We start from the raw sequence: 26,452 nt of genomic DNA on the forward strand, positions 1-26,452 counted from the left end.
CCAGCCTCATCCCATTCCCACTTCCACCCCTGGGGCTCGGAGCGCTGCCGGGTGCCAAACACGGGGTTTATTTATTTATTTATTTACACCGGCGTTCCACGCGCTCCCGGCCGCGATTGTCACACGCGGGGGGACAGGGACATGGACGTGCCACCCCCCCGGCCCCCTCCCGGTGCCGTGCCGGGGCTCCAGCAGCCGCCCTTGTGCCCCGGTGGGCAGCGAGGTGCTGAGCCCAGAGGGACTCGCCCGTCCCCGCTGCCTCGGTGGGATCAGCCTCTGTTTTCCAGCGGAGGTGCGGGTGTGGAGAGCCCGGATCGGGGATTTGCTTTGCCCTGAGCCTTGCTGGAGCGAGGGGAGGGAGGTGGGCTGAGGGGTGGTCCTGGGATGTGATATTAGCTCTGTTTACCTCCATCATGGTGATGGTGGTGGCACTGGAGCCTTCGTCCCTTTCTACCTGGAATTTCATGGGTGGGGAGGTCAACCCTGGAGTCCCCCTGCAAAGCCAGTGGCCCTTGGGAAAAGGGGTGACGAAGGCCCCGGGGACAGAGCCTTGGGGAGAAAAGGGGTGACCAAGGCCTGGGGAGAGAACCCTGGGGAGAAAAGGGGTGACCAAGGCCTGGGGAGAGAACCCTGGGGAGAAAAGGGGTGACCAAGGCCGTGGGGACACACCTTCAGGGACAAAGCGGGGACAAAACCCCTGGGGGAGCCCCCGGGTTGGGCTGGGGGTGTGGCAGTGCTGTCATTCAGGAATTGCCCCCAGTGTGACAGTGCTACCCCAGGGAGGTGACACGGCTGTCCCTGCAGGCTCTGCTGCCCTGGGTCACCCAGGTGACAAAAACGGCCTCAAAGAGCCTCAGAATGAGTGGCAGTGAGGAGCAGCCCCCCCAGTGACAGGGTTTGGGGGCTCAGAGTGTCCCCCCAGTGCCCCCCATCCTGCAGGGGTGGGGTGGGGTCTTCTGGGGGGACACTGGGCAGGGCAAAGGCTCTTCCCAAAATCCAGGAACCCAATATCCCTGCCTGGGTTCTCCCTGCTGCTTCCACCCCCTATTCCATGGGGTTCCTGCCCTTCCAGAGGGGACCCAACCCCCAGGAGCTGTCTCACAGCAGAGAAAGGGTTTGAAACCACAGTGATGGCACATGGGGAAACCCTGCTGGGCTGGGGGAGCCCCAAACGGGGGGTTCAGGGCTGTTCCAAACCTCCATGGACGCAGCAAGGCTCAGGGCGAGCGCCCCAGGCCAGGGGGAGGATTTGGGGCTGATCGCGGTGGTTTATCCCCAAATCCCAGCGCTGGAAGGGCTGTGGGGAGCACGGGCGGGAGGCTGTAACGCTGGGAGGGAAGGGAACGCCAGGAAGGACGGAACTTTGTGCTGGGAATTCCAGAGCTGGGAAAAGCAGGGGGCCGGCGTGGCCGGGGTCGCTGTGAGCTGGCAGCGTGTGTTCATCCCGAAGTAGCACTTAGTGAGTGAGCTTTGCTCAGTTTTTAAATAACACAGACAATTCCCGGAGGGGTGTGGGTGCTTTTTCCCTATTTTCCCAGGTGCGGGTCGTGCAGTGAGGTGGGGGCTTTTCCATCGGTGGGAAATCCTGCTGCTCTTCCTTGGGTGGGCAAAACACGGGCTGGGGGTACCAGGAGAAGGGGATGGAAGTGGTTCACGAGCCCACGGAGAGGAAGGTTTACAATCCAGGGAGGAAAAACCTCCGCTCCTCCTTCAGGAAGAGCAATCCCGTTCTCCTGGCGAAGCGATGGACAGTTTTCCCTGGGGATGAAGCCAGCGCCATTCCAGCAGAGGTGAAACAGAAGGTGAAGAAAATAACCACGAAACACCCTTTTCTTCCTCAAACCAAGCAGCTCTGGGCCCTGGTGAGACAATGCAGCCCTCGGTGGTGGGAAGGGCCGGAGCCCAGGCGGGGCAGGGGCAGGGGGGTGCAGCGGGAGCACGGTCTCTCTGAGCTCGGTGGCAGCCCCCAGAGGGGGTGACAAGGGGGACGAGTGCCTCGTGCCCGGGAGGCAGCCGGGTTCCGGGGTCTCGGCGGTCCCCAGGGACACTCAGGATTCGATCTTTTCCTTCTTTTTGCCTTTTTTCAGGAAGGACGGGGTCCGGAATTTCTTCTTCTTTTTGGAGGGTGATTTGGAGGGTGAACCGTCGGGGGACACGGGGTTGCTGGTCACTGTCTCCTTCTCCTTGGGGGCGTCCTGGTCGGCGTTGGTGGTTGTCCGGTCTGTGCCCCCTTTGCCAAGGTTTTCCTCGGTGCTTTGCTCCTCGTCCTTCCCGTTCACCACCGCCGGTGGCTCCTTCTTGGCAGTGGAATCAGGGGGGGCTTGGCCACCATCAACCTTCTTTTCACCTTGGGGAGAGGGAACAGCGCATTGGGGCGGCAGCACCGCTGTTCTGGGGGGTTTGTCCCCCCAGATGTGCCGTGGGGCCTGGGCAGGAGCAGGATTTGGGCTCCCCGAGAGGAGAAGGTTGGGATTTGATCCTGTCCTGCCGCAGGCACCGCTCCCCGAGCCCCCCGAGCCGCCCCCTCCCTGCGGGACAAGCGATGTGGGATGGAGAGCCGGGACGAGGCAGCAGGAGAAGCAGGAAGCGACACCAGGGAGGGAGGGAGGGTTCCCCAGGGGTTCCTAAGGGATTTCCATGGACCAAAGAGCCCCCCGAGCCCCTGTCCCTCATCCGTCCATCCAGGGTGGCCTCTCCGTACTTACTACGGCGCCAGGGATTCAGGGGTAACTCCTTGGGTGACAGGCACACGGGGAGGAAAGAGAAAGGAGACGTTGTGGAGACACACAGACAGACAGACGGACACCACGAGACACCATGGCAGAGCCAGCAGCCCCGAGCCGCGCCCCGGCACCCGCTGTGGGTGGGAACGGTGGGGACGGGGCTGTCCCCTGCGCCCCTCAGAGCCACCGCAAAGCCACCACTCCCGTCCTCCTGCCACGCTCCCCTCGGCCCCTCCGGAGCGGGGTGACAGCACGGGGTGACACGAGGTGACAGCCAGCTGCATCTCAGCCACAGCCGCCCTTGTGCCCCCGCTCCTGCTGCTCACTGGGACCCCAGCCCGCATTTTCCTCGTTTTGGGGTGCTCGTCACCCCACTCACCCTCCGTGGGCGCCGGGGGCTCCGGCGGGGGTGGCTCTGGCGGGGGAGCCCCGCTGTCCTCTGCGGCCGCGTCCTTCTCGCCTGTCACAGAGACACACGCTGGCCTCGGTCCCCTCGGTGCCACCCGCGGGCGGCCCTGGGGGGCTCTGGGGGTCCCTCCTACCCTGCAGGCGCTTCTTCCTCTCCACCTCCTGCTTGTACTCCTCCAGCTCCTGGTCCGTCAGCTGGCTGAAGGGGTTGGGGGGCTCTGGCTCGGGGGGAGCCTCCTGCCCACCCTCCTTGGCCTCTGCGTCCCCCAGGTGGCTCTCGGTGGACTGAAACAGAGCCACAGAGCGGGGTCACCTCCCTGGGGCAGTGTCACCTCCCCCCGGAGAGATGGGGACATGGGGTGACACAGGGTGACAGGGGCTGGGGACATGGGGTGTCATGGGGCTGGGGACACCAGGTGACACAGATGCCATGCTGGGCTGTGGCTGGTCTTGGTGATGACACTGGCCAGCAGCTGTGACTGGGGACATGGGGTGACACAAGGCTGAGGACACAGGGACAGGGGGTGACACAGGTGCCATACGGGGCTGCGGCTGGTCTCGGCGATGACGCTGGCCAGCAGCTGCGACTGGGGACACGGGTGACACAGGATGACATAGGGCCAGGGGCACAGGGTGACACAGGTGGCAAAAGGTGACACAGGTGCCATACGGGGCTGCGGCTGGTCTCGGCGATGACGCTGGCCAGCAGCTGCGACTGGGGCCCGGCTGATTTCACGTCCTGGCGGTTTTGCTCGCGGATCTGTGGGGAGGGACAGAGCTGAATCCCCTCTGAGGACAGGGCTGAGCCCCCCGAGACCCCGCTGTCCCCCTGCCCTGCCCACCTTGTTGCGCATCTCCAGCACCTCCTGCGGGTCCGTGTAGAGCGGCACGAACTGGTTGGGGTTCTCGATGCGGATCGGGGTCCCGCTGCTGCCCTTCTCCACCTCGTCTGCCCGCAGCCACTGCAAACCCAGGGACAGGTTTGGGGGCAAGGAGACCCTCAGGATGGAAGGGACACCCCAACAAATGCAACTGGTATAGAGGGGAGACCCCAAATGTAGAGGGGAAGCACCATAAATGCAGGGAGACCCCAATAAACAGCACAGAAGGAAGACCTGACTACATGCATCATGCATAGAAGGAGGAAGACTCCAAAACAAGTTCCCCAATAATAGAGGGAGACCCCAATAAATGCATCTTGCATAGAAGGAAGGCCTCAGTAAATGAGGAGACCACAATAAATGCATCTTGCACAGAGGGAAGACCCTGATAAAGCCAATAGCACTCGGCCCCACAAGAATGGGGCGGCGATATTTCAAACTAATCATTATTACAGGACGCAGGTGGTGCCCAGGCCTCCCTACACCCCAGATTTTCGCGGGGTCCATCCCAGGACCCCCTCCACCTCGCCGTCCGTCCATCCCCAGGCCCCCTGTGCCCCTCACCGTGGTCTTTGTCCTCTGGGCGCCGGCGCTGCCCTGCTCCTCGGCCAGGCTGACCCGCGTGTAGGTGTTGGGCGTGTTGAGCCACCGCGTCTTCTCCTTCTGCTGCTTGTGGGCGTGCTGGCGCAGGGCGGGGGTCCCGGCCGGCTCCTCCTCGAACACGAAGGCCGTGACGGTGGCGGGGATCAGCACGTCGCTCTTGGGCTTGCTCTTCTCCTGCACGAACGGGTAGCGGTACGTGTAGCCCGTGCGGTAGCCCTGGGGAGGCACAGACACAGAGGGATGAACTGAGTGCCTGAGCTCGTGTTTGTCACAGACAGGTAGAGATGTTATAGAGAAAATGATTTGTTAGTTCCCATAGAAAAGAGTTAGAGGAATGAGGAAACAGCACAGTAACCTATTTTAGTGAAAGAACCTTTTGCACCTGCATGAACTATAGGTCAGTGGACAAGATATGTAAACATGTCTAAAAAGAGAAAATATTATTATATTTGCTAGCCCTTACCAAGCACTGAACTGGGTTTCACTGCACTGCTGACCACTTAGGTTTAACCCAGGGCACTCTGATATTTATATACAAACATATATTTTTATATAATTATAAATATATTTCATATAAATATAAATAGATAAATATATTAATATACAGTTATATATAATTATAAAAGTACAAATATATCTATCTTTAATATACTTATATAAATAAATATAAGATATAAATAAATAATATATATATTTCTATGCAAATATAAAAATATATATATATTTATAAATAAATATATAAAATATATAAATACAAAGAAATAATTTATATATTTATATATAAATTTAAAAATATATTTCTATGCAAATACAAATATACATTTAATATATTTCTAGAAATAAATATAATATATAAAAATGTAATATATAAAATATTTATTTATATATTTATAAATAAAATTATCTATTGTACTTAAATATATAATATACAAAAACAAATATATAAATATATAAAACATAAAAATTATATATAAATATATAAATATAAAGAGATCTTTAATATGTTTATATATAAATATATAAAAATATGTATATACTCTGAATAGAGCAGGCGCCTTTCCTGCACGAAGAAACCGAGCCCCTGATAAACTCCGCTTTATCCCTGCCCGTTTCGGCGCTCACCAGGTTGTCCAGCATCCTCATGAGCGCCTCGAACTCGTGCTCGCCCAGGCGGCTCTTGTGCAGCGGCCCGAAGGTGGCCCCGGCGCGGCGCACGGCGCTCAGCCCCTGCGGGCCGCGCTGCTGCTGCTGCGCCCGCTCCAGCACGATCAGGTTCTGCGCGCCGCCCGCGCTCGCCAGCGCCGACACCTGCGGGCACCGGGCACGGCTGGGCGGGGGCCGCGGGCACCCCCGGGGGTGGCACATGGGGGGAAATGGGGCTGGGAGAGGGGACATGGGGTGGAAATGGGGCTGGGAGAGGGGACATGGGGGGAAATGGGGGGGCTGGGAGAGGGGACATGGGGTGGAAATGGGGCTGGGAGAGGGGACATGGGGGGCAAATGGGGCTGGGAGAGGGGACATGGGGGTGGAAAATGGGGCTGGGAGAGGGGACATGGGGGTGAAATGGGGCTGGAGAGGGGACATGGGGGTGGAAATGGGGCTGGGAGAGGGGACATGGGGGTGGGAGATGGGACATGGGGGTGGAAATGGGGCTGGGAGATGGGACATGGGGGGAATGGGGCTGGGAGAGGGGACATGGGGGTGGAGAGGGGAGATGGGTGGTGGAAATGGGGCTGGGAGAGGGGACATGGGGGGAAATGGGGCTGAGAGAGGGGACATGGGGGTGGAATGGGGCTGGAGAGGGGACATGGGGGTGGAATGGGGCTGGGAGAGGGGACATGGGGGGAATGGGGCTGAGAGAGGGGACATGGGGGGAAATGGGGCTGAGAGAGGGGACATGGGGGGACATGGGGCTGGGAGAGGGGACATGAGGGGAATGGGGCTGGGAGAGGGGACATGGGGGTGGAAATGGGGCTGGGAGAGGGGACATGGGGGGGAATGGGGCTGGGAGAGGGGACATGGGGGGAAATGGGGCTGGAGAGGGACATGGGGGTGGAAATGGGGCTGGGAGGGGACATGGGGGTGGAAATGGGGCTGGGAGAGGGGACATGGGGCTGGGAGAATGGGGACATGGGGGTGGAAATGGGGCTGGGAGAGGGGACATGGGGGGGGAAATGGGGCTGGGAGATGGCACAGATCGGGGCATGGAGGGGGAAATGAGGGGACTCAGACCTGGCCCAGCTCAGTGTATAAGGATGGAAATGGGGGGCAGACACCTGGCACAGCTCAGGGAATAGGGATGGCAATGAGGGGCAGAGAGCACAGGCTGGGGCATGGGGATGGCAATGAGGGGCAGACACCTGGCACAGCTCATGCCATGCTCCTGGGCACTCTGGCTGACCCGAGCCTGCCCCAGCTCCCTGTGCGTTCCCCTCCGTGCCCTGCCCAGCCCAGCCCGGCCCCGCGCTCACCTGCACCTCGCAGGCCGCCTGCAGGTGGAAGATGCTGTAGAAAGCCTCCTCGGCCGTGTCCCCCAGCGCCAGCACGCCGTGGTTCCGCAGCACCAGGATCTGCCGCGGGATGTCAGCGGGGCGGCCGGGGCGGGGCAGGGCGGGGCCGCCCCCGCGCCCCCCCAGGTGCGCGCTCACCTTGCAGGTGGGCCCGAGGCACTTCTGGAGCTCCACGCGATCCGCCTCGTCCTCCACCTCCCCGCGGAAATCGAAGTAGGCGACGTCCCCCAGGAGAAGGGCGGCGCGGGAGATGGGCAGGAGCCCGCAGCGCATGGCCGAGACCTGGGCACGGGGAGGGACAGGGCAGGGGGCCGAGGAGCACCAAACAGCCCCCCCCAAAAAACACCCACAGCCCCCCAAAACCACCACCAACCCAAAAAACCACCACCAACCCAAAAAACCCCCATCCACAGCCCCAAAAATCCACCAACAGCCCTCATGGCCGAGACCTGGGCACGGGGAGGGACAGGGCAGGGGGCCGAGGAACACCAAACAGCCCCCAAAAATACCCCCAGCCCCAAAATCCAACAACAACCCTTTCAAAACACACTTGCACCCTTCCAAATCCCATGTCCCCTTACATTCCAAGCCCTCAAATCCCCCCAAACCCAACTTCCCTGAACTCCCCCAGCCCTCCAGATCCCAAATACCCCAACCCCTCCAAAGCAGCTTTCCACCCTCTCAAATCTCCCCCAAACCCAACCTCCCCCAAATCCCCCCATATTTCCATAACACCATAGCCCCCCAAATCCCCCCAAACCCAGCCTCCCCCAAATGCCCCCACATTCCCCTCTCTCCCAAGCCTCTGAATCCCCCCAAACCCATCTCCCCCAAGCTCCCCTGCCTCCCAAGCCCCCAGTCCCCCTCTCCCGCCCCGTTCCCCTCGTACGGCGGCCGCGGCCGGGGTGTGCAGCCGCACGATGCAGCGGATGTCGGGGCGCGCCGCGTAGATGGCGGCGTGGAGGCTGAAGCTGCGGGCGTCGGGGGCGAAGCCGGTGCTGCCCTGCTCCACCACGGCCCCCAGCACGTTCACCTTCACCTGGGGGGCGCGGGGGGCTCAGGGGGCTGCTCACACCCGGCAGCCCCGCGTTTGTGGGGTGTTTTTAATTTTGGGGGGCTCACCAGGCTGGCCGCCGTCACCTCGCTGCACGCCAGCCCCTGCGGGGCCACCAAGAAGTGCTCCTGCTCCTTGCTGACCCGCAGCTGCCACGGGGGACGGGGTGGGGTGAGAATCAGCTCGGAAAATTCCCAAAATGGGCATTCCCCGAAAGCCCCACACCGCTCTGATGGCCCCTAAACCGTGAGAAAGGCTCCGAAACTCCCCCCAAAATCAACACCCCGAAGGAACCCAATAACAACCCCAAAACCCCCCAAAATAACGATCCATCAACCCTCAGAGTCCCAACCCACCTCAAATATCCAGAACCCCTTAGACCCCCCAAAATAACAACCCACAAACCCTCAAAATCCCAACCCACTTGAAATTTCCAGAACCTCTTGGACCCCAAAAATAACAACCCACAAACCCTCAAGGCAACCCCAAATCCCCCCAAAACAACCCCAAATCCCCCTATTTTTTGTTTTTTTTGGGTGCTCACGGTGACAGCAGCGTGTCCCAGCTGTGCCCAGCCGTACAGGTCCAGCAGCCGGTGGATGCTGCCCACCTTGCAGCGCATCAGCCGCTCGCCCTTGGCCAGGGCCGGCCCCTCTGTCCCGTGCAGGTCATTGATGGGGGTGACCGACGCCAGCCCTGGGGATTGGGGACCCCCCAATCAGCCATAGGACCCCCAAATCACCGGGGGTTCAATGGGAGAGTTGTGGGATGGGTTTGGTGGCTGGCAGGGTTTGGCGGACCCAAAGGTTTGCTGGACATCAAGGTTTGGTGGCCACAGAAGATTTTGGGGTCCCTGAGGCATTAAAGGCTTGGTGGTCCCCCAGGTTTGGTGGGCCTCCATGGTTTTGGAGGATCCTGGGGTTTGGTGGCACCCCAAGATCCCAAAGAGTCGATGATTATAAAGGTTTGGGAGTCCCCAGGATCTCAAAAGTTTAGGGTTCCCCAAATTTTGGTGGTCTCAAAGGTTTGATGACCCTAAATATTTTTGGCGTCCACAAGGTCACAAAAGCTTGGTGATCCCAAAGCTCCTGAAGGTCCCAAGGGTTTTGGTGAGATTTGGAGCTCCAAGGTTGCCCAGATTTGGTGTCCCCGCAGGTTTTGGGGTTTTTCCCAGCCCGCCCTCGTCCCCAGAGGGCCCCACGCACCCATGGGCGAGGTGGGCAGGGTGGCAGGGGACGTGGTGGCCATGAAGTCTGCGATCTGCCGCAGCGCCCACACGTGTGACGAGTTGTTCCCCTTCTTCATCTGCTCCTGGATCAGGCTCTCCAGCTCCTCCCGGAAGGACTGTGGCACAGGGACAGGGTGACAACAACTGGCACCATCACATTGGTGGCACTGGCAGTTTGGTGTCAGGGACACCATTGCCCTGGTGGCACTGCCAGCTTGGTGACATGGGGATGATGACACCACCAGATTGGTGACACGGTGAGGGTGGCACCGCTGACTTGGTGGCTCACCGGTGGTGCCAGCATCACCAGCTTGGTGGCAGCAACACTGCCAGCTGTGTGCCACAGAGGTGATGGTGGCACCACCGGATTGGTGGCACTGTGACGGTGGCATCGCCATCCTGGCGTCGGTGTCACCACTGCCTTGCTGGCACGGTGGCACTGGCAGCTCAGTGGCACTGCCAGGTGGGGACACCGTGTGGTGACATCCATGAGCTTGGGGACAACAGAGGACGGGGTTGGCCACAGGAGGGATGGGATTTGGGCTGGGTGGGGAACAGAAGAGAAGAGGTTGGGGACACGAAGAAGGGGTCTGGGGACAGGAGATAAGGGTTGGGAGATGTAAAGGAAGAGGTTGGAGAAAAGTGGGACAGGGTTGGGGACTGGTGGATGGGGTTGGGACAGAAGGAATGGGGCTGGGGACAGGCGGGATGGGGTTTGGGGACAGGCGGAATGGGACTGAGGAAAAGAGGAACAGGGATGGGCTGGGGACACACGGATGGGGTTGGGGACACACGGCACGGGGCTGGGGACACACGGATGGGGTTGGGGACACACGGATGGGGTTGGGGACACACGGCACGGGGCCGGGGCTCACCGGGCTCTGCAGGATCATCGTCACCCGCTTCTTCTGCTCCATCAGGTTGAAGTCCTGGCGCAGGTCCCCGGCCCCGCCCCGCGCCCGCAGGAACTCGGGGTCCTCCTGGGGGGCACAGCGCGGCCCCGGGGCGGGGGGCTCGGGCAGGGGCTCGGGGCTGGCGGCCGTGCTCATCCTGGGGACACGCGCGGCGTCACAGCCCCGGTACAGATTGGGCAGAAAGCACCGAAAACACGGAGCGGCTGCGGCCCGCTGATAAGGGCGGAGGGGAACCGCCCTGCCCGGGGCGAGGGGACAGCGTGGGGACACCGGGAGGGGACAGCGCGGAGAGGGCTGCGAACGGGCGGGGATGGGGCTGAGAACGGGCACAGCTCGGTGCATCTAAGGATGCTCCCCCAAATTGGGGTCACCGACTATGGGGGGCTCGGCCCCACTCTGCTGTCACACGGGCAGTGGTTTCTGGCCCACCGACCCCAAACCGGCCCCAATAAGACCCCAAGGACCCTCCCCTCCAGGTCACCATCCCAGATCACTGCGGGGATGCTGCCCCCAAGGCCCCCCCCAAAATAGGGCGGGGCCGCTCCCCCCCAGTCCCCGGGGGTGCCCCCCAGTCCCCCCCATGCTCAGAACAGGGGGGCACCCCCCGATCTCGCGGCTCGGAGCGCACCTGTCTCACCGGGCCGGGGTAAATCCGGGGGGGGCCGCGGTAAATCCGGGGGTACAGGGGGGCTGGGCCAGGACCCCCCCCCCTCCCCACCCCGGGTTCCCCCTCCCATCCATCCATCGCCGCCTCCGCCCGCGCCGCGCCCAGCGCCGCTGCGGCAGCCGCAGGGCGGGGGGGGAGCGAGAACCGGGATGGAACCGGGATAAACCCGGGATAGAACCGGGATGGAGCGGGGGGGCCGCAGCATCGCCCACGCCCCGGGGAGGGGGGGGAGGGTGAGGATGAGCTCGGCACCACCCGGGGATGAAGGCCCAGCACGGGGGGAGGGGAGGGATGCAGCCGCCCCCCCCCCACACCTGCATGCGGCCAATTTGGGGAGGGGGCTGAGAGAAGGGGGGGGGTCACCCAGGCTCCCCCCAGTCCCCCCCGCCCCGAGGGCGCCGCGGCCGGGGCTGCTGCCATCACCCACCTTCCTCCTCCTCCTCCTCCTCAGAGCATCCTGACAAAGGGCCGCCCCCCCCCGCACCACGCGTGTCCCGCGCCTCCCCCCGCCCCGCCCCGCCCCAACCCCGCCAATGAACAGCGGGGGGACCCCCGAACCCCGCCATGAACAACGGGGGGACCCCCGAACCCTTCGCTGCCGCTCCCGCAATCCACCTTTATTAATTGGGGTCATATCAACGATCAATAATGAGCCATTACCTGGGGGGGAGGAGCTAATTGCTAATGACAATTTCATAGAGAAATTAATCACAGTTCTGCATCCCCCTCCCCCAAGCTCTGCGTTTTAAGGGGGACAGATCCCCTGTCCCCCCTTATTTTGGGGTGTGGGTTTTATGGGGTGCAGGGCGCCAGGAAAGGAGCAAGACCCCAAAAATGGGAAATGGGGGCTGGAGCTTTGAGTTTGGCCTTCAGGGGAGACCCTTTTAGGAGCGTCAGGAAACACCTGGAAAAAAAAGAGGAAAAAAAAAAAAAAGAGAAAAAAAAAAAAAAAAAGGAGGAAATAAAAAAAAAGGAGGAAATAAAAAAAAAGGAGGAAATAAAAAAAAAGGAGGAAATAAAAAAAAAGGAGGAAATAAAAAAAAGGAGGAAATAAAAAAAAAGGAGGAAATAAAAAAAAAGGAGGAAATAAAAAAAAAGGAGGAAATAAAAAAAAAGGAGGAAATAAAAAAAAAGAGGAAAAAAAAAAAAGGAGGAAATAAAAAAAACGAGGAAATAAAAAAAACGAGGAAATAAAAAAAACGAGGAAATAAAAAAAAGGAGGAAATAAAAAAAAGGAGGAAATAAAAAAAGGAGGAAATAAATAAAAAAAGGAGGAAATAAAAAAAAGGAGGAAATAAAAAAAAGAGGAAATAAACAAAAAAAGAAGGAAATAAAAAAAAGGAGGAAATAAAAAAAAGGAGGAAAAAAAAAAAGGAGGAAATAAAAAAAGGAGGAAATAAAAAAAGGAGGAAATAAAAAGAGGAGGAAATAAAAAGAGGAGGAAATAAAGGAAATTTAAAAAAGGAGGAAATAAAATAAGGAGGAAACAAAAAAAGGAAATAAAAAAAAGGAGGAAATAAAAAAAGGAGGAAATAAAAAAAGGAGGAAATAAAAAAAAGGAGGAAATAAAAAAAAGGAGGAAATAAATAAAAAAAAAGGAGGAAATAAATAAAAAAAAAGGAGGAAATAAATAAAAAAAAAGAGGAAATAAAAGGAATATTGAATATTTTAGAATATTTGGAATATTTTGGGGGAAAGGTAATTTCGAACCTCGCTTATTTACCCAGATGCTCCCCCAAACCCGGAGCCCATTGTGACCCCCCCAGGTTTCTGTGCCCCCTCCCCAGGTGTCCCCAAACCCCCCAAGGTTCTGTCCCCCCCACTCACCGTGCCCCAGGTCTGGGGGGTCCCCAGGGGCACGGGGGGGCTCGGCCAGGCCAGGCTCGGGGGCCCCCCCGGCTGTGCCCCCCAACTCCTGCTCAGCACCGAGATCCTGGGAAATCGAGAATTAAAAAATAATATATCAGAAACGGGGGGGTGCCCCCCATTAATAATAACTCCCCCAAAAGAAATAAATTCAATTATTAAATTTATCCCAACCTCAAATAACTCATGCAGGGAAGTCCCCACCAGGCTCCCCAATTATAGAGGGGTTTAGGGTCAGTTTTGGGGTCTGACCTGCAGCACCCCGATGTTTTGGGGAGTTTGGGGTCAGTTTGGGGTCTCACCTGCAGCACCCCCCTGAGCAGCCGGATGTTTTGGGGGGTTTAGGGGCAGTTTTGGGGTCTCACCTGCAGCACCCCCCGGAGCAGCCGGATGTTTTGGGGGGTTTAGGGTCAGTTTAGGGGCAGTTTCGGGGTCTCACCTGCAGCACCCCGATGTTTTGGGGAGTTTGGGGTCAGTTTGGGGTCTCACCTGCAGCACCCCCCTGAGCAGCCGGATGTTTTGGGGGGTTTAGGGTCAGTTTTGGGGTCTCACCTGCAGCACCCCGATGTTTTGGGGGGTTTAGGGTCAGTTTTGGGGTCTCACCTGCAGCACCCCCCGGAGCAGCCGGATGTTTTGGGGGGTTTAGGGTCAGTTTAGGGTCAGTTTGGGGTCTCACCTGCAGCACCCCCCGGAGCAGCCGGATGTTTTGGGGGGTTTAGGGTCAGTTTAGGGGCAGTTTTGGGGTCTCACCTGCAGCACCCCGATGTTTTGGGGGTTTAGGGTCAGTTTGGGGTCTCACCTGCAGCACCCCCCGGAGCAGCCGGATGTACTCCGCCGCCGCCCGCAGCGTGTCCGCCTTGCTGGGCCGGCGGTCCCGCGGCACCAGCGGCACCAGCGAGCGCAGCTGCGAGAAGCCTCTGTTGAGGTTCCGGATCTGCGGGGCACAAAGGGACCGGTCAGAGAGCCGGGGGGACCCCCTGAGACCCCAAAAGGGCTGCAAAGGGACCCGGTCAGAGACCCCCACTAGAGACCCCAAAAGGGACCCCAGAGACCCCCATTAGAGATGCCAAAGGGAACCAAATCAGAGACCCCAAAGAGACCCTGTTAGAGACCCCAAAAGGGCTCCAAAGGGACCCCAGTCAGAGACCCTAGAGACCCTGTTAGAGACCCCAAAAGGGCTCCAAAGGAACCCCAGTCAGAGACCCCAAAGGCTCCTGTTACAGACCCCAAAGGAACCCCAGAGACCCCCATTAGACACCCCAAAAGGGACCCAGAGAGCCCCAAGTTACACCAGGATCCCCCCCAGGCCCAAGCTGGGCTCTCTCAAGATTAAACTGGGACCACCCCCAGGATCAAACCAGACCCGCCCATAACCAAAACTGGGGTCCCCTCCAATTAAATCCCACCCCAGGACTGAACTGCCCCAAAGGATTAAAGCAGGTCCCTCACAGAATCAAACTGGGACCTTTAAACCGGGATTAAACTGGGCTCACCAGGGCTAAACATGATTCCCCCATAATTAAACTGAGACCTCAGAATTAAACCAACCCACACAAGAATCAAACCAGGCCCTCCTGAAACTCACCTGGGCCCCCCAGGATTAAACCCACCCCTCAAATCAAAGTTCCCCCTTGGCACCACCGGTGTCCCCCTGGTCTGGGCTGTGCTTTGGGGGTTCAGCAGGGTTTGGGGTTTGTTGGGGTGGCTCACCCTCTCCCTCTCCTTGGCGTTGGCCGCCTGCCGCCGCTCCAGCACCTCGGCCGGGTCCCCGGTGGGTTCGTAGGCGCCGTCGGGGCCGCGGCGCAGGCGGACGATGGGCGCGGGCCGGGGCAGGGGCCCCAAGCGCTGCTGCAGGACCTGCTCCAGCAGCTCGGCGGGCGGCGTGGGCTCCGGGGGCTCCGGGACCCCCGGGGGCTCCAGGGGCTCCGGGACCCCCGGGGGCTCCGAGACCCCCGAGGGCTCCAGGGGCTGCGGGACCCCTGAGGGGTCCGGGACCCCCGATGGTTCCAAGGGCTTCGAGGCCCCCGAGGGCTGTGGTGGCTTTGGGACCCCCAATGGTTCCAAGCACTTTGAGACCCCCGAGGGCTCTGAGACCCCTGGAGGATCTGGGTCCCTTGAGGGCCCCGGGACCCCTGAGGGCTCTGAGACGCCCAGGGGCTCCAATGGCTTTGGGACCCCCGAGGGTTCCAAGGGCTTCAAGACCCCTGAGGGCTCCAAGTCCCTTGAGGGCCCCGGGACCCCCGAGGGCTCCAGACCCCCTGAGGGTTCCAGGACCCCCGGCCACCCCCCAGCTCTGCCGGGCTCCCCCATCCCACAAAAGGACCAAAGCAGGACCCCCTGAGCTGACTCTCAAAAAGGGTGAAATTTGGGGAAAAACAGGGCCCTTAAATAGCCGGGGCTAACGAGGCACAGGTGGGACCCATCTGGGCCTGACGAGCGCGGGCCGTGCCTGGGTTCCCTCACACACTGTCCCGGCCTGTACCCCCAAAATCCTGATCTCTGGTACCCCCAAATCCTGATCCCTGCCTGTTCCTCAGTTTCCCCTCTCCCCATCCCAACCTGGTACTCACAAAGCCCTGAGCCCAAAAATGACCCCCAAAAGCGCGCTGAGGAGTATTTGGGATGGTGATATTTGGGGATATTTGGGATATTTTGGGATATTTGGGGTCCTGGCACTGAGGGCCACCTGGATGGGTGGGTTTGAGAGATTTGCTGTGCTCCTGAAGCCACTTTTGGGTGGGAAAGCAGAAAAAAGAGGTTTAGTGACAGCTCGGTAGGTGGCAGTGTCAGTCCCTGGCATGCCGCAAAACTCGGGGAGGCTGGAATAAAAATGGTAAAAAGTAAAATAAAAATGGGAAAATCGCCCTTTTTCCTTCAAAAAACCTCAAGTCGCTTCTTGTTATCGGCCGTGGGGGGATCCTCATCCTCATCCCATCCCTGAGCCCTCCGGGGGCTCATCCCGCTGCTCCCGGGGGATTTGGGGGCTCTGGGGCTGCCGTGCCTCAGTTTCCCCACACCTGGAACCCCCGGATCCTGCTCCGGGACCCTGAGCTTCCTTCTGTGCCCATAAGGAGAGTGACAGCGCAGAGAAAATTCCAAAAAAGAAAAACCCAAAATGGCCCTAAAATGAGAGGCACATGGAAGTTCATGGAGGTTTTCCCTAAGAACTCAGAAAAACCCAATTTCCTTCTCTTTAATGCCCCTTAATGAGCTTCCCCGTCCCGCAGCAGGCTCGGGATAATCCCATTATTCCTGCCCCGATCTGGGCACCATTCTGGTGCTGACAAATTAATCTGAGGGCAGGGAGGCCCAAAAGTCACCCCAAAAATGGGCCCGAGCCCACCTGGATCACCCCTGGGAGCTTCTGGGGTTGGGGAAAAGCTCCAGGTTCAACAGAGGGGGATTAAATATTGAGGGAAAATGAGGAATGGGGGTGGAAATGGGGTTTGCAGGGATCGCCGTTTTGGGGTTAGAATAATCAGAATTTGGGGCTATTTGGGGTCATGGTTTTAAGGGGTTACAGTTATTGGGATTTGGGGTTATTTGGGGACACATTTATTAGGGGTCACTCTCAATAGGGTTGGGGATTATTAGGGGTTTTAGGGGTTACAATAAGGGTTCCAACAGAGGTTACAGTTTTAGGGGTTACAAGAGGGATTACAATTGGGGTTACAGTTTTAGGGGTTACAATAATTAGCATTTGGGGTTATTAGGGATCGTGGTTTTAAGGGGTCACAGTTGTTAGGGCCCACATTTTATGTGGGTCACTATTTTTCGGGGTCGCTGTTATCAGGGATAATAACACACTCATTTTCAGGGGTTCTGTGTTTTAGGGTGACAATCTCGAGGGGACACGGTGATGAGGGGTCCCGGTTAGGGAAAGGAGCTGGGGAAAGGCTGAACCCCAGTGAAACACCAGCCCAGAACCCGGGCGCTGTTTTGGGAATGCTGCTCCCACCCCTCCAAACCCAATTTCCCTCCCATTTATCAATTTTCCCTCCCTGAGGTTGGGTACCCCCAAATCCTGATCCCTGCCTGTGCCTCAGTTTCCCCTCTCCCCATCCCAACCTGGTACCCACAAAGCCCTGAGCCCAAAAAAGACCCCCAAAAGCTCACTGAGGAGTATTTGTGATGGTGATATTTGGGGATATTTGGGATATTTTGGGATATTTGGGGTCCTGGATATTGGATATTGGGGAGCAGCTCCCCCCCTCCACCCCTGGGTGCTCCCCAAATCCGGGGGTCTCAGCCCCCCACCCCAGGGACCCCTCTGGCATCGGGCACCGGGACTGGGAAGGGTTTCCAGTTCCATGCTGGGAAGGGCAGGGAAGGTGCCAGGGAAGGTGCCAGGGCTAATCTGGGCCCGGGGCAGCTGTTGGCACGGCATTAAACCCAATTTTCCTGGCTCGGTCCCAAACGTCCCAGGAGAGTTCGGTGCCTGCCAGGGCTGCCAGCCTCGTGCCAGCCTCGTGGTGCCCAGATAAAATAATAAAAATATTTTATGGGGAGTAGAATATTCCAAGGGTCGCAAATGTCCTGGAAAGGGTTCGGTGCCTGCCAGGGCTGCCGGCCTCGTGGTGCCCAGATAAAATAATAAAATATTTAATGGGGAGTAGAACATTCCAAGGGTCACAAACGTCCTGGGAGGGTTTGGTGCCAGCCTCGTGGTGACCAGATAAAGTAATAAAATATTTCATGGAGAATAGAATATTCCAAGGGTTCCAAATGTCCTGGGAGGGTTTGGTGCCAGCCTCGTGGTGCCCAGATAAAATAATAAAATATTTAGTGGGTAATAAAATATTCCAAGGGTCACAAATGTCTCTGGAGGATTTGGTGCCAGCATCGTGGTGCCCAGATAAAATAATAAGATATTTTATGGAGAATAAAATATTCCAAGGGTCCCAAATGTTCGGAGAGTTTTGTCCCTGCCAGCCTCGTGGTGCCCGGATGAAATGATAAAATATTTTATGGGGAGTGAAATATTCCAAAGGGGGTTTATGGACATGTGGCAACACCTTGGGGACACCCTGGGGACATCCTGGGGGACATTTCAGGGGCCACATCGGGGGTCCAAGGGACACCTTGGGGACATCCTGGGGGACATCACCACCCTGCTGCATCCCAGGCTCTGGCTCCTCCAGCCCTTTTGGGCAGGGATTATTGATCCTCCCCTTGTACAGGGATTATTGATCTCCCCTTGTACAGGGATTATTGATCCCCCCCTTGTGCAGGGATTATTGATCCCCCCCTTTCTGCCATGCCCCGGTTATCCCTCAGAACAATAAAGCGATTTATCGGCACCGAGGGTTCGGGCATCGCTTGGTCCCCTCCACCCCACCGCTCATCCCAGGGGATATCAAACAGCCCAGGCTTGGGTAAATCCAAATAATCGCTAAAATCCCGCCGGGTTTGGGTGAATCCGGGCGAGCAGCGATGCCCGGCGCTCCTCTCCAGCGCGGATCGCTGGTTTCTCACTATTGCAGCTCCCGAGGGAAGGGGATGCGGGGGAACAAAGGTGCCTCTGTCCGAGCGGGTGAAGGAGCCTTTGTGCGAGCCGGGGCGGCGCGGGGAGGATCCCGGCCCCGAGCAGCCCCAGCTCCCCGACCAGGAGGGGAATTTGGGGAGATAAAAGGAGTTTCCGTGGGATGGAGGCGCTGCCAGAGCCGCGGAGCGAGGCAGGTGGGTGGGGGGACAGCTCGGGGTGGGGGTCCCTGTGCCGGGGTCTGGGGGAGCCTGGGCTGCCACCGGTGGGCATGGGATGGGATCCATGGGATGGGATGGGATCAATGGGATGGGATCAATGGAATGGGATGGGATCAATGGGATGGCATGGGATGGGATCAATAGGATAGGATGGGATGGGATGGGATGGGATCAATAGGATGGGATGGGATGGGATGGGATCAATAGGATGGGATGGGAGGGGATGGGATAGGATCATAGGATGGATGGAGGGATGGGATGGGATCAATGGAATGGAAGGGATCAATAGGATAGGATGGGATGGGTCAATAGGAGGAGGGTTGCATGGGATGGGAGGGGATGGGACAGGGATCAGGATGGGTCCAAGTGTGAACAGGAACCAAGACAGAGATGGGATGGCAGGGATGAGGATGGGCATGGGGCTAGGACAGGGACTGGGGCAGGAATGAGGAGGGAGCAGGTTTGAAATGAGGTGGAAGTGAAGATGGAGATGGGGACAGGGCAGAGATGAGGATGGACGTGGAATTGGGGCTGGGGCAGGGATGAGAGAGGGATGGGACCAAGGCTGGAGCTCAGCTCTGCCCTGCCTCACCAGCTCACACGGCACCCAACCAAGGCCTGGGGCTCATCTCAGCACCTGGACATGGATTTAGGTCTGATCTTAACCTTTAGCCCATCCAGGCCGTTCCTAAATCCAGCTGGATCCCGCTGCTCCCAAATCCGAGCTTTACCCCGTCCCTCTCTGTGATGGGCAAACCAGGGGCTGCAGCTCCATCCTCCTCCTCCTCCCTGCCAGCAGTTCCTGCCTCTCCCATCCCAGACAGCCCTCCAGGAGTCTGCTGGTGCTGCTGGGCCCTCTGGGCTGGATAATCTCCGTCAGAATGAATAAACGACTCGGCCTTAACCCTGCTTTCCCCTGCAGCTCCTCTCCAGCAGCAGTGACGGGGGCTCTGCGTGCCCACTGTCACGTAGGGATGGACCCACGGAGCCAGCGCTGGAGGAGGAGCCAGGCAGCTCTTTCCCCTCTTTCCCCCTCTTTCCCCCTCTTTCCCCCTCTGTTTTCCCCCATCCGGGTTTTTGGGATTCTCGAGACTCTCAATCTCCCCCTGAGCGCCGGAGCCGCCGTGGCAGATGCTGCGGATCCCAATTAAGCCCTTTGCCGGCTCAGAGCCTCGGGGGAGGCCACGTGTGCCCGTCCCACGTGTGCCCTCACACGCAGCACACATTTGCACACGCATGAGGAGGCTGCAGCGCGGCTCGGCCGCGGCCTCGTTCCGCCCCGGGGCTCCCGGCCCCTCCACGTCCATCCCACCCCTGTTCGTGGGGGCTCCTGCATTTATTGCCGCTCTCTGCGAGGGAGCAGAGAGGGTTCCTCAGTCAGAGAGGGTTCCTCATTTGAGATAGGGCTCCCCAGTCCAGCTCTGCGCTGGAATTGGGGCTGGGGGCAGCCGAGGTCACGCTGCAGGGCAGAGCGATGCCCAGCCCATGATCTGGCTGCTGCTCCTGGCCGTGCCCAGGGGTGCCAAGCAGAGGGCTCTGGAGCACAGGGGTGCCAAGCAGAGGGGTGCCAAGCTGAGGGGAGCCCCGTGGGGCTGCCAGGGTGGGGCGGCAGCAGCCCAGCCCCTGTGCAGAGCATCCCAGCGCCGCCAGTGCCATCCCAGGGCTGCGGGATTACAGCGCTGCTGCTCAAATCCCGTCTCCATCCGCGCCGTGCCCAGCCAATGACCTCGGCGCTGGCACGCAGGGCCTTCCTCCCTCCGCGGGGATCGGAGGTGATAAAGCCCTCGCAGACCCCGCTCGGCGCGGCTCTGCCTCAGCCAAGCACCGGGATGGCGCTCCCCGAGAGCGGCGCGGACCAGGAGGGCTTCGCCCAGGTAAGGGATTGCACCTGGGCTGGGACTGGGGGGAACTCGTGCCCTCTGTGCCTGGTGGGTGAAGCGCAAAGGGGTGGCAGGGGAGCAGGGGAGTGACTGATGGCAGGGTGGAGGGAGCCCCTCAAATCCCCGGCCTTGATCGGGCGAGGTGATGCTGGCGCGAGGTGGGATGGAATATTTGGGGTGGGTTTGTGCCTGGCAGAGCGAATTGGTGGAAATGCACGTGGCTGGGGTCTCTGAGCCGTGATCATCCTGCCAGGGAGCGAGGGATGAGCCTGCGATGGGCAGGGAGCCCAGGAGAGCCCAGGAGAGCCCAGGAGAGCCCAGGAGAGCCCAGGAGAGCTCTGGGCTGGGCTCAGGAACCGTTCTGGACATGGGGCACTGTGGGGTTTCCATCCTTTAGGTCTGATCTTAGCCTTTAGCCCATCCAGGCAGTTCCTAAATCCAGCTGGAGCTGCTGCTCCTGAATTTGGGATTTAGCCCTTCTCTCCAGCCCATGTCTTTCTGTGATGGGCAAACCTGGGGCTGCAGCTCCATCCTCCTCCTCCCTGCCAGCATTTCCTGCCTTTCCCATCCCAGACAACCCTCCAGGAGTCTGCTGGTGCTGCCTGTGATGGGCAGGGGTCCTGGGAGAGCCCAGGCACTGGGCACTGCCAGCCTGGCACAGGGTGAGGGTGGGATTCTGTCACGGCTGTACCTTCCCCAAATCTGAGTTTTGGGTGATTTCCTGCCATGGGCTGAGAAGGATTTCATGGACTCAGAGGTGGCTGTGGCACGGGACCATCAGGGTGGCTGTGGCACCCCATGAGACCCCCGGGATGCAGCTTGCTCACACCCACAGCGCTGGGAGAAAGGATGAGGCTGCCCTGGGCAGGGGTGGGGAGAGGCCCCTGGCACCCTGCCCGTGTCCCTGCCCCAGTTTGGTGGCACCAGGGACGTGGCAGTGCCCACGGAAAGGGCCCCAGGGAGGCAGGAGAAACCTCCCCTTTCCGCTGGGATTGGGAAAGTGCCGCACGCTCCGGGAGTTGCTCATGCCAGGGCAGGGTGACTCAGGGTCCCGTGTCCTGACCGGCACTTTTGACCTCGGAGCTGTGCCAGGGCTGGTGGCACCTGGAGGGGGTGCAGGATGCTCCTCAGCCCTCCCTGCCTTTGGCCCTGGTGGCTTTTGGGGACGCCTTTTCTCCTGCCACCGCTCCTGCCAGCTCCAGCGTCCAGGCTTGGGCTGCTGGACTGGGACTTTTGGGACGATGGGATTTTTGGGACCTTGCTGGGAATTTTGGGACCTTGCTGGGAATTTTGGGATCTTTCAGGGATTTTTGGGGCCGTCCTGGGGTGCTGGGGACAGTGTGGCTCCCGGCAATGGACGGGGCCAGCCGTCTGCTCCCGCTGCGGTGTCACGAGGCCGATCCCGTGGAGCGCCCGATGGATCAGGAGATGCTGGATGGGGCTGGAGGGCTCCTGCGCAGCTGGGTGAGCTGGCGCTGCCCCGAGGGAGGTCTGGTCAGGCCAAGGTCACCCTCACAGTGTGGCGAGCAGGACGTGCAGGGCAGGAGCTGGGAGTGGAGGGGGGAAAGGGGACGGGCCAGAGCGGAGGGTCCCCAAGGCTGGGGGTCAGCATCACCAGTGGGCAGCGGCCACCACAAGGGGAAGGTGACCACAAGCCAGGAATGGTGACCATCCCTGGAGGCAGATGGCTGTCACTGATAGACAGTGACTGTCACTAATGGAGGGTGGCCATGGCCACAGAAGGTGACCATCACCCCCAGCCCCTCCTGGCGCAGGTCTAGAGACCCCCATGCCCACCCACCCTGGGTGCCACCGCCCAGCCAAAGCCCCTTTGGTGCCTCCTGTCCTGACTGGTGGCCCCGGTGGCTTTGGGGGTCACGCAGGGCTGGGGGAGCAGGGGAAGAGCTGGAGCAGTGTGTCAGCGACACGTGAGGACGCTAAAATTAGGCGGCTCCAGCTAATCTAATTTAATCTCCCCTTTTCCGCCCGCTGCTGGGGATTAGCCCAGGCCGGGCCGGGGGGCAGCCGGGCTGGGGGGCAGCCGGGCCGGGGGGCAGCCCAGCCTGACCCCCGGGGATCCCCCAGGCTCTTTTGGGGTGAGGTGTCCGTGTGGGTGATGGGGACTGGGATGGGCTGAAATGGCACCAGCACCATGGGATCTGCAGAGGGATGGATGGAAGGATGGATCCCCAGCACCTCCAGGGCGGGAAGGGCACAACCCTCCCCTCCCTGTCCCTTCATGGGCAGCGGACAGGGGTTAGGGATGGGCTGGGAATGGCACCAGCACCATGAGATCTGCAGAGGGATGGACCAAAGGATGGATCCCCAGCACAACCCTCCCCTCCCTGTCCCTTCACGGGGCAGTTGGGGCTGGGGAAAGGCTTGGAAAGGCTTGGAAAGGCTTGGAAAGGCTGGGAGAGGCTGGGAGAGGCTGTGTGGGTGACAGGGGTTGGAGATGGGCTGGAAACACCAGCAGCACCATGGGATCTGCAGAGGGATGGATGGAAGGATGGATCCCATCAACTCCAGGGCAGGCAGGGCACAACCCTCCCCTCCCTGTCCCTTCACGGGCAGCTGGGGCTGGGGAAAGGCTGGGAGAGGCCGGGAGAGGCCGGGAGAGGCCGGGAGAGGCTGTTCCGCCCGGCTCAGCCCGGGGTCACGCGCTCGCCCGCCCGTCCTGCGGCCGCCCGAGGAAGGCAGGAAAGTTCTCCGACCGGTTTTGGTTTTGCGCTGCCGGCCCCGTGCGGGGCTGGGGCCAGCCCGGCTCCCGGTGAGGTTTCCGGTGCGTTGGGTGACGGGGGCCAAGTCACGGGCTGGTCACCGGTGTCACAGCGGGTTTGTGGGGCCGTGGGCGCCCCTGCAGCCAATGGAACCTCGTTGGCAGGTATGTGGAGCAGCGCTGCAGCCCCGGTGAATCACGAGGCAGGTGATGCCCGATGAGCTCACGCCTCTCCTGGAGCAGCTCCAGGCCCAGCCCAGCCGCCCCGTGATGGTTCCCCGTTCCCCTGGAGCCACCCGTGCCTCAGTTTCCCCGGCATGGGAGTGGGTTACGGGTTCCTGGGGGTGTCCCGGGGGTCCCCAGGAGCGGCAGCACGCCGTGGGACGGGGGCTTGGCTGGTGCCAGGGCTCCAGGCTGCTCTGGCCCTGCTCTGGCCGCTGGGCACGGCTCTTCCTCCCGCTCCACGCTGTCATTACTGCGCCACTCGTCCTTGAGGAATCACATTTGAGAAATTAGAGCCGGTTCTAGCTCCAATCCCTGCAATCAGCCGCTTCCTTTACCCCAGGAACGCGGCGTTAAATGCCGATGGATTATTACAGGCCCACGTGGAGCTGGGGTGCCTCGAAAGGGTTCCCATTGGGAGCTTTATTCCAAGAAAAGAACTCCAAAACCAACCTCAAATTAAAAAAAAAAAATACTTTATTTAGAGGAGCTGGTTGAGCAGAGCCCAGCACCTCCTGTCTTTCCATGACTAGGGCGTTATCTGGGGAATCAACGGGGTGTTGGGGATTATTTTCCCTGAATAAACTGATTTTACGGGACAGAAGGATGAGACAGGTCCCTCATTTTGCACAGACAGTCCCTCCCTTCATCCAGCCAGGCTGGCAGCAGATGGGGAAGGCGGACAGATGTGTCCAGCTATTTTTAGGCTCAAACGCTGCTTTAATTTCAACATGACCACGGAGAATTTGCCTTTTCAGGGGTAAAAAAAAAAAAAAAAAAAGCTGGCTCAGAGGGTGAATTGAAATGTAGGGCCAGCGACAGAGATTAATGAAATATCCTGGGTTGGAAGAGATCCACAAGGATCATTGAGTGCAAATGCTGAAACGCACCAGGTCGCGGTCTGGGGGTTGGACTGACGGATGCGTGGTGGCTCTGGCAGGACCGGATCCTGCAGGAAAAGGTGTCTGGCAGCAGCATTGCCTCGCCTCTGGCTCGGGCTGCCTCTCCCCCTGTTTCCTTTGAAAAAAGGAGCAGCAATTCCCTGAGCAGAAACACCAAAACGATGTAAATGGCAGCGGAGAGGGCTGCGGAGAGGGGGAAGCGCCGGAGCTGCTCGGGCCGGGTTGGGAAAGCGGCGGGAGCGGGCAGACGGGTTGGGTAACGCTGCCCCGGGGCTGCTGCGACCGGCTCTGCCGGCAGCGGCCAGCGGAGCCGCTCCGGAGGGCCAGGACGTGCCGCGGCCCTCGTACGGCTCGGGGCCACCGGCGGGCCGGGGAATCCGGGATGGGGCCGGGATCGAGCGGGGACAGAGCCAGGGATGGAGCAGGGACAGAACAGGGATGGAGCTCGGGTGGAGGTGAGGAGAAAGGCGGGATAGGGCTGGGATGGAGCAGGGATGGAGCAGAGAACGAGCAGAGATGAAGCAGAGATGGAGCAGGGATGGAGCAGGGATGGAGCAGGGATGGGCAGGGATGGAGCAGGGATGGAGCTGGGATGGAGCATGGATGGAGCAGGGATGGAGCAGGGATGGAGCAGGGATGGAGCAGAGAAGGAGGCAAAGGAAGAGGCCGGGATTGAGCAGGGATGGAGCAGAGATGGAACAGAGAACAAGCAGACATGGAGCAGAGATGGAGCAGGGATGGGGCCGGGATTGAGCAGAGATGGGGCAGGGATGGGGCAGGGATGGAGCAGAGATGGGGCAGGGATGGAGCAGAGAAGGAGGCAAAGGAAGAGGCCAGGACTGAGCAGGGATGGAGCCGGGATGCAGGCGAGGAGGAAGGCGGGATGGAGCAGGCAGAGCCCAGCCGCGGGGACCCTCCCGAGCGGTGTTTCCCGAGGTTTTGGGGTGCAGGGGCACCCCCGCCGTCCGTGGCCGCGCACGGGGAGCGGGACACGCGGGCGGAGCGGCAGCGCCACGGGCCGCGGGCTGATGGATGCGACCTGACGGGTGCACAGGGCCCAGCACGTTCACACGCATGTGACAGGGACAGCGACAGCGCCGGGCACACCGGGCGGGGAGGGCACGGGCTGCGGGGACACCGGCATGGACACACGGACACACGGACACGGACAGGGACACACGGACACGCACATGGACTGCAGGGACAGACACGGACACACGGACACGGACAGGGACACACGGACAGAGCCATGGACACATAGACACAGCCACAGACACACACACGGGCTGTGGGGACGGACAGGGACCCACGGACACAGCCACGGACACACACACAGACTGCGGGCACAGACTGCGGGGACAGACATGGACACACGGACACAGACAGGGACACACGGACACAGTCACGGACACACAGACACAGACAGGGACACATGGACACAGCCATGGACACGCACGGGCTGCAGGGATGGACAGACACACGGACACACAGACACACACACGGGCTGTGGCACACGCGTGACAGACCCCAAATCCAGCCCCCCACGGGACACGCTCCCTGCACTCCCCCAGTGCTCCCCCATCCTCCCCAGCACAGCCCCAACCTCCAGCATCCCCCAGTGTAACCCCCAGGGCACCGCCCCCCCCGCCCCGTGCAGCTCCCCAGTACAAACCAGTGCCCCCCAGTGCCCCCCCAGTTCACCCTTCCACTGCACCCGCACCCCAATGCACCGCCCAATGCACCGCCCAGTGCACGCCCAGTGCATTTCCAGTCCATTCCAGTGCATCCATCCATTCCAGCCTTCCATTATTCCCAGTGCACGCCCAGTGCATCCCAGTGCATCCGTCTCCAGTGCACTCCATTTCCCTTCCCAGTGCATTCCCAGTGCATTCCCAGTGCATTCCCTGCCCCTTCTGTACCCACCCCAATGAACCCCTCCAGAGCACCCCCAGTGTCCCCCCAGCATCACCCCAATGTCCCCCCCAGTATTACACCAGTGTCCCCTCCAGTGTCCCCCCCAATGCCCTCCCCGTGTGCCCCTGGTGCCCACCCAATGCACTCCCAATGCACCCCCAGTATCACTCCAATGCACCCCCATTGTTGCCCCGGTGTCTCCTCCCAGTATGACCCCAATGTCCCCCCCAGTGTCCCCCCAATATCACCCCAAAACAC

General features: G+C 59.7%; 4 protein-coding genes across 8 annotated transcripts in view; 1 reads left to right on the forward strand and 3 right to left on the reverse strand.

Moving 5' to 3' along the window:
- Positions 1-52: 52 nt before the first annotated feature.
- ADD2 (adducin 2) lies at positions 53-11,448 on the reverse strand. Of its 4 annotated transcripts, none has more exons than XM_064730989.1 (15): positions 11,416-11,448; positions 10,283-10,457; positions 9,385-9,523; positions 8,724-8,875; positions 8,248-8,328; positions 8,015-8,164; positions 7,264-7,407; positions 7,087-7,185; positions 5,738-5,923; positions 4,577-4,831; positions 3,974-4,093; positions 3,802-3,891; positions 3,266-3,416; positions 3,103-3,183; positions 53-2,347 (listed from the first exon to the last, which is right to left on the reverse strand). In XM_064730989.1, the coding sequence occupies exons 2-15, from the start codon at positions 10,454-10,456 to the stop codon at positions 2,049-2,051; spliced, it is 2,121 nt and encodes a 706-aa protein (XP_064587059.1). In that variant the 5' UTR covers position 10,457; positions 11,416-11,448; the 3' UTR covers positions 53-2,048. The 4 variants fall into 4 exon arrangements, with proteins under 4 accessions (XP_064587059.1, XP_064587060.1, XP_064587057.1 ...); XM_064730990.1 differs by lacking the exon at positions 11,416-11,448 and adding an exon at positions 10,950-10,978; XM_064730991.1 differs by lacking the exon at positions 11,416-11,448 and adding an exon at positions 2,706-2,733 and having other exon boundaries at positions 2,218-2,347; positions 10,283-10,735.
- A 142-nt stretch (positions 11,449-11,590) lies between these two features.
- LOC135456988 (collagen alpha-1(I) chain-like) lies at positions 11,591-15,184 on the reverse strand. The gene is made up of 4 exons (XM_064731220.1): positions 14,565-15,184; positions 13,654-13,788; positions 12,816-12,921; positions 11,591-11,892 (listed from the first exon to the last, which is right to left on the reverse strand). The coding sequence occupies exons 1-4, from the start codon at positions 15,162-15,164 to the stop codon at positions 11,882-11,884; spliced, it is 852 nt and encodes a 283-aa protein (XP_064587290.1). The 5' UTR covers positions 15,165-15,184; the 3' UTR covers positions 11,591-11,881.
- A 3,334-nt stretch (positions 15,185-18,518) lies between these two features.
- LOC135457022 (hexokinase-2) overlaps positions 18,519-26,452 on the forward strand; it is a 33,741-nt gene continuing 25,807 nt past the window's right edge. The window contains exons 1-2 of one of the 2 annotated variants that reach the window (XM_064731288.1): positions 18,519-18,533; positions 20,302-20,431. In XM_064731288.1, coding sequence (XP_064587358.1) covers positions 20,387-20,431 — 45 coding nt within the window. In that variant the 5' untranslated portion in view covers positions 18,519-18,533; positions 20,302-20,386. Of the gene's footprint in view, positions 18,534-18,887; positions 20,432-26,452 lie in introns of those variants that run through there. The other variant, XM_064731286.1, reaches the window with a different exon arrangement.
- Positions 23,928-25,766, reverse strand: LOC135457027 (proline-rich protein 36-like). The gene is made up of 2 exons (XM_064731293.1): positions 24,269-25,766; positions 23,928-24,128 (listed from the first exon to the last, which is right to left on the reverse strand). The coding sequence occupies exons 1-2, from the start codon at positions 25,537-25,539 to the stop codon at positions 23,999-24,001; spliced, it is 1,401 nt and encodes a 466-aa protein (XP_064587363.1). The 5' UTR covers positions 25,540-25,766; the 3' UTR covers positions 23,928-23,998.

The sequence above is a fragment of the Zonotrichia leucophrys genome, chromosome 22 (assembly GCF_028769735.1).
Source record: "Zonotrichia leucophrys gambelii isolate GWCS_2022_RI chromosome 22, RI_Zleu_2.0, whole genome shotgun sequence".
Taxonomy (NCBI): Eukaryota; Metazoa; Chordata; class Aves; order Passeriformes; family Passerellidae; genus Zonotrichia; species Zonotrichia leucophrys.